General features: G+C 37.1%; 1 protein-coding gene across 1 annotated transcript; it reads left to right on the top strand.

Moving 5' to 3' along the window:
• LOC109226030 (nuclear transcription factor Y subunit B-7-like) lies at positions 5,604-6,487 on the top strand. Its single transcript, XM_019390836.1, has one exon. It carries the CDS (start codon positions 5,604-5,606, stop codon positions 6,342-6,344), a length of 741 nt encoding a protein of 246 aa, XP_019246381.1. The 3' UTR covers positions 6,345-6,487.

The following is a 10,239-nucleotide window of genomic DNA, read 5'->3' on the forward strand; positions in this document are numbered from 1 at the left end:
CTAACCGGCCTATGTCTTAGCAGGACCGGGGATTGCATGATCAACCCTGTAGAAATAAGTTGTACAAGTTAGCCACATGTATTGGCAGCTTTATTTACTTAAGCAAATGAATGTTTAGGTAAATGTACTTTTAAAGATAGAAAGAATAAATCAAAGTCATTTTGTTTTTATCTTATTTCTTGTCCAAATGATAAGTTAATTGAAAGTTAGTTACAACTTCAAATGCTTGTGCCGGAATGAGCATGCGACGTCCTCTTCAAGAGCACCATACATAAGGACCCTCTCTTATGTAGCCCTCACAGTTAAAGGGTAGATTCCGGAAGTGTGAATGCTCGGGATCCAAAGTTATCGGATGTAAGAAGAATTCCCGAGCTTTATCAGTTAAATACTAATAAAAGAGAATATTTATTACACAATATTAAAGCAAAAAATATCTTTTATTACTTAAAATTCCAAACTCAATAAAGAAGTTTTGGCATAATTACAAAGGAAAAGGAAATAAAAATATATACATAAATTATTTTTGCTGCCAGAGCCCGAGGGGAGTAAAGAGTCTTGGTTTTCTGTTTCAGGAGAAGGTTGTTCCGCCTCTGGTTCGAAGCCTCATCCTTATTTTCTTCCTCTTCAACTTTCTCTTCGGTTCCTGAATACTTGGAGATAAAGTTCGAAGAGTCAGAGGAAATGGTCCGAGTAGGGAGGTTCTCGAGAGCAGTTGTCTCCAATTCACGAGCTATGAAAATGCAGTCATCAATGTTTGCAATGCCTTCTTTGGCCTCCTCCAAGGTCTTCCTCTTCATGTGATAAATGGCTTAGATTTTCTCGAGGAGGATGGAATCTTCCTAGTCTCGGAGTTTAGCTCGGAGTTTCTCAATTTTTGTTTGAAGCTTATCATTTTCAGTTTTTACAAGTATGATCCTGGAATAAAGCTCAACTTCGGTTGTCTCGTGAAGTTGGTTCTTCTCCATGACCCTTTTTAGCCTTTCTTCCATTTTGGCTCAGTTCTCCTAGGTAGCATTGGCTTCTTCAGTTTTGGAGCATAAGCTAGCCTCCACGTTATTAACTTGCTCCATAAAATCAGACTCGTGCTCGGCCTCACCAGTCATTGTATCATGCAATTCAGCCCACTTAGCCTTCGCCTCCTTAAGATCTTCATGTAATTTAGCGGCTTCTTGGCTGTGGGCCATTCTATCTTGGTTAGATTTCTACAATCGAGCCTCGAGCTCACCCATTTGAGCAACTTTAGCTTCCAAAACAAGGAGGCGCTCGACAAGCTGGTTCCGTTCAGCCATAAGTTGATTTCGTTCCATTGTAAGTCCTTCTTTTTCCAAAATCAACCTTTGCAGGCCCTCGGAAGCAAGGAGGTTAGCCTAAAAAGGTTAGACCTAAGGTTATTAAGGCAAAATTTAACAAACAAAAAAGGGAAGAGAAGAAGGTTAGATTGATACCTGAGCCGAACAGTGCATGCTTTTGTTTAGCAGCCATTCAGCAGAAAGGGAGTCCATTATTCTCCAATCTTTCATTGTGGCCAGCGGTTTCACGTAGTTGGCAGCGTCCACCGGTTTGGAAAGTATGTGGCACTCATTCAAAACCGTAAGAATGACACTTCGTTTGCCACTGAGGCTGTGAGTAGGTGCCAGGAAAGTGTTCCCTAGATTCATATGATCAGATGACCGTGGGCAAGGAACATTTCTTATTTGCTGAGTTTGGACCGATGGAGGGGTAGCAGTTGGTGTAGAAGGAGGGGAGGTTGTACCTAGCTCAGGAGTTGATGGTAGAGTTACCTCCGGGGTAGGATGCCTCTGAGTGGAAACGTCAATTGGAGCCCGAAAGCGGGACTCAACGTTCTCAACAATTTCATTTTCGTGAAGAGTCCTAAAATTTCATCTGGTTGCGGAGTTTGAAGCTCATCCGGTTGAGCTGATGAAGATCTTTTTCTTTTCTGAAGGGGAATCGGTTCCTTCATCATCAAGGACCACTGTTGTCGGTCCGGTTGTGTTTCTTTCAAATTCTTCTCCCGAGTCCCTGCCGAGGAGGTATGTTTTCTCTTTGGTTTCCTGTCTTTGGGTTGGGGACTCCGGGAGGAGGCGCCTTCACCGAAAGCGAGAGTGTCCTCATGAGCTCTCCTCCGATTAAGCACATTTTGTAAAGCCCGTTGGTCTTCCTCTAGGTCATCAAGAACCTCAATGGGGGCAAACACCGGATCCCTTCTGAAGTCCTATGTGTTGCAAAAAGAGAGAGTTAACAATTTGATTCTGAGTCATGCTAAAAGATGCAAGAAGGAAGAAAGAACCTTTATTTACCATAGTTTTTGGCTTTCCAATTAAAACTGGGAGCTATTTCTTTCCACCTTTGAGATTCGAATATAGAAATATTCAAAATTTCCTGTACCCATTAGGACAGGTTTTGAACTCATGGTGATTCCCAATGAGTAGCTGGAATAAGGGAAATACAAAGTTAACGGAGGAATTTCTTTCTAAACACAGAAAGGAAAAGATATTCGAAGACTTACGAAAAAGGTTCCAAGATTGAGGAACAATAGGTGTTGTTGTTGGGAGAATATCCCTGGTAGCGATGACAACTAATCGTTCCATCTAGCCACGATCATTGTCATCATCAACACTGGTAAGGAGGCATGGTGGTTGTGTTTGCTGAGCTTTAGCACACCCCCACGGAAGATCTTTGGTGAGTAGAGGTTGATCATGTGTGCGAGAGTTAGAGTTTTTCCGGCCTTAGAGCATAATTTACAGAGGCAAGCCACCATACACCATACTAATGGGCCTGCTTGAGTCAAACATATTTGGTACCGGTGGCAAATTCTAAAATTATTGGGTCGATTCCTTGACCCAATCCCAAAGTGAAAGGGTATGTATAAACATACATGAACCTTGATTTGGAGAAAGTGACCCTTTCCACTTCACTAGGGGCGAAGATTTCAATATTGCTCCATTCGTAATCTTCTTTCACGATAGGGATGCTAGAAAGACAAATAGAAGAAGGATATCTGCGAACAAGTCAATGTCTTTCACTTTTGGGATTAATGGGTTCTTTTCAGACTTGAAGGTCAGACTGGGTGTTAAGTTGAATGGGTATAATGGAGTTCAGGTAGGAGGTTCAGATTCGATATCAACTTCTTTGATTTTGTTCTTTCTAGGGTCACCTCTGAAGATAAGGCCGGTATTTTCGAGGACAACAGTGTTAAAAGATATGATGGTAAGGAATTTGAGAAGGGAGATTTTACTGAGGAAGATGAATTTTGCAGTATGGTTCTAAGAAGAAAAAGAGTTTGTGAAAGTGAAAAGTGAAATTGAAGAACAGGGAAGTAGTTTATAAGCGCCATAATTCGTGGTCATGATTATCTTGGAAACTGGAGAAAATATATACTAAATCATGGAGTAATACATACTCGGATCATTAAATGCGAAGAGACGTGTGTCCTTTCAAGTGTCAGAAACTGTTCAAAAACTAACCCATTAAGAAAAGAAGTTTTATCTACTTTCCGACAACACTAAAGTATTGTCGGACAGTAGGGAGACTATCTGTATGGGGTAAAATTGGTTAGCGACAGTTGGACAAATGATGAGATGACACGTAGAACTAAGGACAGGTAGATGTGAGTAAGCAAGTAGTTAACATCAGATACAAGCATGGATCGGTTCTGTGTAAATTCCGAAGGCATGGGAACCGATAACAAAGAGTTGAAGAGAAGACATCGAACAACATTCAATGAGCAGCCGTTACAAAGAATCTCTGTATTAATAGCCAACTGTTATACAGCCATCAATGGCGGTTTTCTCATTCAAGATGAGCTTGAATCTTGATTGGGGATCTTGTCTCCCTCAATAGAGCTATAAATAGGAAAATTAGTATCCCTTGTTGGACACGAATCATCTGTACTTAAAGGCCATAATTTGCTCTCATACTATAAAATTTCTTGCTTGTTTTTGTTCTTAATATTGTTCATATTATTGCTTTCGGAGAAGCTCAACCTACAATCAAGCTTGTATTTCTTTAAGTTATTTTTACGTTCTTGATCTCATTCTTGTTTATTTCATATTTTTGTATCGAGTTAATTTACATGTCTATAAATCCCGTTATAAATTCAACTGTACCGTTTTACAGGTAAACATCTATCTTGTAATAACATGAACTTGTCAAAATAACATACACCCTAGTACATGTTCCTCGACGCTTTGGGCACTCCCGAAGAGCGGGGGATTTTGTGACATTTCTGATTGTGAAATTCTTGGGGAGTTATATATTTGTGTATTGATAAGACCGTTTAGTATTTCTTAAAGCTCAATCTTGCGAAAAGTGATTAAAGTATTGATAAGTTTTATGTAAATTAAGCGGCGTAAGATTATATCACCAGAAATAGATATTAAAGAAAGGCCTTTCTGACAGCTTGTATTTAAAATTATATACAGTCAAACCTCTCTATAATAGCCTCGTTTGTTCCAAATATTTTTGGATGTTATAGCGAATTGTTGTTATGGAGAACATATATTATAACATAACATGAAAATTAGTTCCGGAAAAACTTGGCTTTTATAGTGAAGTGTTGTTATATAAGCATACTGTTATAGAAATGTTTGACTGTACTTTATCAGTGTAAGTGAGATTTACATCATCATGTCACCGTTATTTGTTATAGTGGTAATCTTTCTTATTTTAAATTTTACAAATCTAACATTTTAAGAAGGTTTACCTGCATATATCCTTTGTGGCTTGATGGTGTAATATTTTTTTTACACTAACGATGTATTCAACCTAAACTCTAGTTTGTTAAATGCAACCACAACAAAGCAGCTGCGAATAAACATGCTTTATGCCTATGAATAACACTGCTACAAGTAATTACAACAGAGAACAAAAAATCCAACTATTTTTAAATGATGTCCGCCGTTGTCTAATGGGCTAAATTTTTCTGTAAAAGAAAAATCCAACTATTTTTAAAGATAAAGTCTTATGGGGATTGAATTAAAGAGCGGCTTCAAAAAAGTCAACAGTTGATACTGAATAAACCCATAAAAATAATCAAAAAAATTTATAAAATATCGAAGTATTGAAGAAAAAAGAGAAAATGTAGAGTTGATATCTTTTAGCTTCCACAACTCTGATTTGCGCTCTTCTTTTCCTCCCAAAATGGCTGTGATAATCCTCAAAAACGAAATAGACATGAAATTTAATTATATATATTTCTTGATAACAAATATATTTCTTGACTGAACTGAACTTCCTGAACCTGGTAACATACGTGAGAAGATGAAAAATTCTAGCCAAAAGGTTTTGGGTTTATTTAGTTATTTGCCTCCAAGTAATATTGCTTCCAGACATAAAAGGAAGTAATTTCTTTTTGTTAATAGGCACACAAAAGGAAGTACTATTATGAATTGGTTATGTTAGTTATCAATATAGAGAGACAAAAAATTTCCCTTTTCTCCCTTAGAGCGAGTCTGAGGGATTAAACTGGTGGGAATTAATCCAAGCCCTTAAAAATTCCTACTATAATGCCTAACTTTATGCTTATCTTGCCATTTACCCCCCTGTGATATAAAAAGCCAATTAAATCATCTTAATTCACTTTTGTCTCAAAAACAAAAAAAATGGAAGATGACAAGCGAGGAATTCTGCCAAATGTGGCTATTAAAAGAAGTCCAGAAAACAATTCAAATATCACCATACAAACAACTCCTATAACAACAACAACAACAACCTCTACATTTACAAACAATTGTACCAACATCAAGACCGAAAACAACAACAACAATAATAAGTGCAGCAGCAGTAGTAGTAATAATAATAATAATAATAGTAAAGAACAGGATCGGTTCCTTCCAATAGCGAATGTGGGACGAATCATGAAGAAAGTGATCCCAGGAAATGGAAAAATTTCAAAAGATGCAAAGGAAACGGTCCAAGAATGCGTGTCAGAGTTCATTAGCTTTGTTACTGGTGAAGCATCAGACAAATGCCAACGCGAGAAGAGGAAGACGATTAATGGCGATGACATTATATGGGCTATCGGAGTCCTTGGATTCGACGAATATGTGAATCCATTAAAGCAATATCTTAACAAGTATAGAGAACTTGAAGGTGAAAAACTAAATGTTCCTAATAAGCAGCATCAGCAGCAGCAACAACAGCAACAGCTACATGATCACGCGCATTCGCCTAGTTTACCTAATTACAACAGCGTATATAATTCACCCTCAGGTCTTGGTTTGCCTCAACCTTCATTTGTGTCAACAGATCAATCGTTTCCGTTGCCATTGATTTCACAGAATTCAATTCAATCCCAATTATCTCAACAAGAGCAGCAGATTGACTCTGTTGGGCATTGGTAAAAAAATGAATAGTTTTGATCATTATACGTAATTTATCTTTTTTTTTCTTTTGGTATTTTCCTCCTTTCATTTGAAAATTTTTGTAACGTAAAATGATATAGGATGAGCATACTGTTATATTACATTGAAATTCTTAGACGGCTTATATATATATGATTTAATTAGGACAGTTTAGGTTTAGCACGTCGTGTCATTTATGTCGTGCATATAACATCTCATGCACACACGCAGAGAAGCATGTTTTGTTTAGCTAGAAACATATAACGTCTAATTTGGTTGATCTAAATTCTTTTGAAATGCTGTATATATATATATATATATATATATACATATATACATACACACACACACTCTTCCCTCATGTTTTGCATATTTGAGCTTTGAGCTTGTGGATGGTAACTATGGAGTCCCTTATGTTTGTATTTAGCCATGCTGAATGTATATTTATTCAACTCTGTCTTTCTTTATGAACCGTACATGAAAATCATATATTTTGTTTTTATTCATTTTTATTCAAAATTGATTAGTCATTCTCAGACCTCGAAAAAGAATGTACTATCTTTAATCTTGAGTGTTTATGGTTTTATGCCAAAATCTTACATGTGAGATGCCTTGGAGGAAAGAAAGGTGATTATCAGGGCGGATTTACGTATTTATTGTTACAGATGAGCTCATGGTCTTTCCGTCAAACTAGGTATTTTATATATATATTTTTTAGAATTGATCTATATTATCTGTTGGGCGCATTATGCTGCAAAAAGATTGAATGGTGCAGTTGGTTTGAAGGTTGAGTTATTTATCATGAATTTGGTGCACTAGGAAGAATTCCTTTTGTCTACAAATAGTGGCTTCTTCTTAGGTTGTTGATGTTGTGCAGGAAGCTTCAGTCTTTGAGATGGTTTTGGGCTCTTACCATTTCTTGTAAAGATTAATTTCCTCTTCCAACCATCTATATTTAGGCATGTGAATTTATTTGACATCCAGCTTTCGGCTATGCACTCTTGAAACTTCAGTTATTTAAGTAGTAGCTTCATCCTATAGTTGCTTTGAATAACTCATAGTATAGAAGACTTATTTGGATACTTAATCACACCACTTGTTTCCAAGAAGTTGGAATCTGTTGGAGGAAATTGATTTTAATCCAGCTTATGTTAGTCAGAATTTGATGCCTAAATCTGCTGAAGAGTATGCTAAAACTTGCATATCGAGATTGATTTTCCTTTTGTTCAATTGAACAAAACAGAATACTTGTACTGTAAGTTCAGTAACGGGACTCATGAAGCGGACCTGGATGTGAAGCCTGGTACACAAGTCATCCCCACGAGCAGTGGCGGAGGCAGGATTTACGCTAAGGGGATTCAAAAAGAAAAAAGTTAAAAAAAGATTTTAGCTAGTAGGAGTTGAACCTATGACCTTACAAAGGTTTTAAACCCTCTTGACCACTAAGATATGCTTATGGGTTGTGCCAAGGGGATTCAACACTTAATATATAGAGTTAATAAATAAATTTTGCATTATATATACAGTGTAATTTTTCGGCGAAGGGTGAACCCCCTTCTGCCCCCCTAAATCCGCCCCCTGCCCACAAGGAATAGTTTCAAGTGTCTCGGGTTTATAATCTAAGGCGACGAGGAGATTGACGATGAGGTTTCACATCGTATCGGGGCGGGGTAGATGAAATGGAGGCTCGCGTCCGGTATTTTATGTGATAAGAGTGTGCCACTGAGACTTAAGGGTAAGTTCTACAGAGTGGTGGTTAGACCTGCTATGTTGTATGTGGCTGAATGTTGGCCAGTCAAAAACTCCCATATTTAGAAGATGAAAGTAGTAGAAATGAAGATACTAAGATGGATGTGCGGGCATACCAGGAGAGATAAGATTAGGAATGAAGTTATTCGGGACGAAGTGGGAGTGGCTCCCGTAGAGGACAAGATACGAGAGTTGAGGCTGAGATTGTTCGAGCATGTGAAGAGGAGAAGTACAGATGCTCCTGTTAGGAGGTGTGAGAGGTTGGCCATGGCGGTTCAGAGAAGAGGTAGGGGTATGCCAAAGAAGTATTGGGGAGAGGTGACTAGACAGGACATGGTGCTGCTTCAGTTCACTGAGGACATGACTCAGGATAGGAGGGTGTGAAGGTTGAGAATTAGGGTAAAATGCTAGTAGGTAGTTGAGAGTTCCCCTTTCATTACCAGTAGTATTAGTAGCATTGCATTAATTTTCATATTCTTTGATCTCTATTATTTGCATGTTGTTTTGTTCGCTTCGTGTGTCTTATTTCCCTGTTGTTACTATTTGATGCTACTTTTTTCTTTTTCGACTTCTCTTTTCTCCCCCTTTTTCCTTATCGTCTTTTGTATTCCGCTTCTTTCTTTCTTCTTCTTCCCTTTTCTTCCTTTTTCATCTTTTCTTGAGCCGATAATCTATTGGAACTAGCATCTCTATCTCATCAGGTAGGGATAAAGTTTGCGTACACACTATTCTCCCCAGAATCTACTTGTGACATTACACTGGATATGTTGTTATCAATTTGAGCAAAATAATAATAAAATTTATGTTATAAAATAATAAAAGAAGAAGAACATTATTGCAGAGAAAAGTAGAGAGAGAGGATTCTTATTGATTTGGAGTGAATTACAATGGAATAGAACCCTCTATTTATAGGGAGAGGGTGACTTAGCCACCAAGTAATAAACCCTAGAATCTCTCTAAATATAGACATTCACCATAAATAAAATTCTATTTATAACACTCCCCCTTGAATGTCTATTCAACAGATAATGTGCCTCGTTAAAACCTTAACTAAAATAAAACCCAGTGGGAAAAAATTCTAGAGAAGGAAAAAGAGTACACATATCTAATAATACGCCTTTTGGTTGCCTCGTTAAAAACCTTACAAGAAAAACCCAGTGGGACAAAACCTTGTAAGGAAAAAAGAGTACAACGCGTATTAACTCCCCCTCATGAGAGCATCACTTCAAATCCTTAAGCATTTGCATTCCAATCTTGTGCACCATCTTCAAAAGATCTTTGGTAGATATTTGATAAACAGATCAGCCATATTAACTTGAATGAATATATTGCACCTTGAAATCATCATTCTTGATAGAGATGGATTGTCTTCATATGATCTTGTTGGAATCGTCAGTTCAATATCTTCACATAGAGGTGAAAGCTCTTGCTATCATATTATCATGCATATAGTTAGCAAGATACATTTGTGCACAAATTGCATTGAGGATGTAGTACTTCATGACCATGAATTCTATATGCTTTAAGCAATTTAAATCCTTCAGGGATTGTTAAGTTATATAAGCCATATAATAGACTTTAGATGCATATCAAGTTTTCATGTCATGCTAGACATATAAGATATCGAAAACTAATTGCACATACCATTTACTTTATATTCAAGTGTTTGAACTGCAATTCCAAAACTACATGTCTTTCATGTGAAACCAATTCTACTTGAATTGTTTCTCTAGACTTAAGATGCTCATATATATTTAGCGTTATCATAGATGTTGTCGACAAACATTCTATATCGGTTTCAATATTTTTTTCATAAAGACATAAGATAGAGATCTCTTCATTCATATTTTCAGGTACCTGAATCTCTCTTGAGATTTTATGAAGTGTTATGTCATGTGATCTTCTAGATCACTTGCCTCCTTTATTATGATCATTTTGATCATTTGCTCATCTTCTTTATCAAGAAGTTTATTTGAAACCGATTGTCTATACGCTTTAAGCTTACCATAGACTTTGTCCTTCTAGGATTTAATAAGAGCATTTGCAATGAGAATATAGTTACTTTCTTTGGGTCAGCAAATGCGTCCGGCATGCTTTGCATTATATTGCATGTGAATTGCGAACAACCCACAAGGGTGGTATGACA

Source organism: Nicotiana attenuata, chromosome 5 (genome assembly GCF_001879085.1).
Source record: "Nicotiana attenuata strain UT chromosome 5, NIATTr2, whole genome shotgun sequence".
NCBI lineage: Eukaryota > Viridiplantae > Streptophyta > Magnoliopsida > Solanales > Solanaceae > Nicotiana > Nicotiana attenuata.

What these genes read in the sequence shown, in the direction of transcription:
- LOC109226030 (XM_019390836.1), top strand. Translation starts at nt 5,604, where the DNA reads ATGGAAGATGACAAGCGAGGAATTCTGCCAAATGTGGCTATTAAAAGA.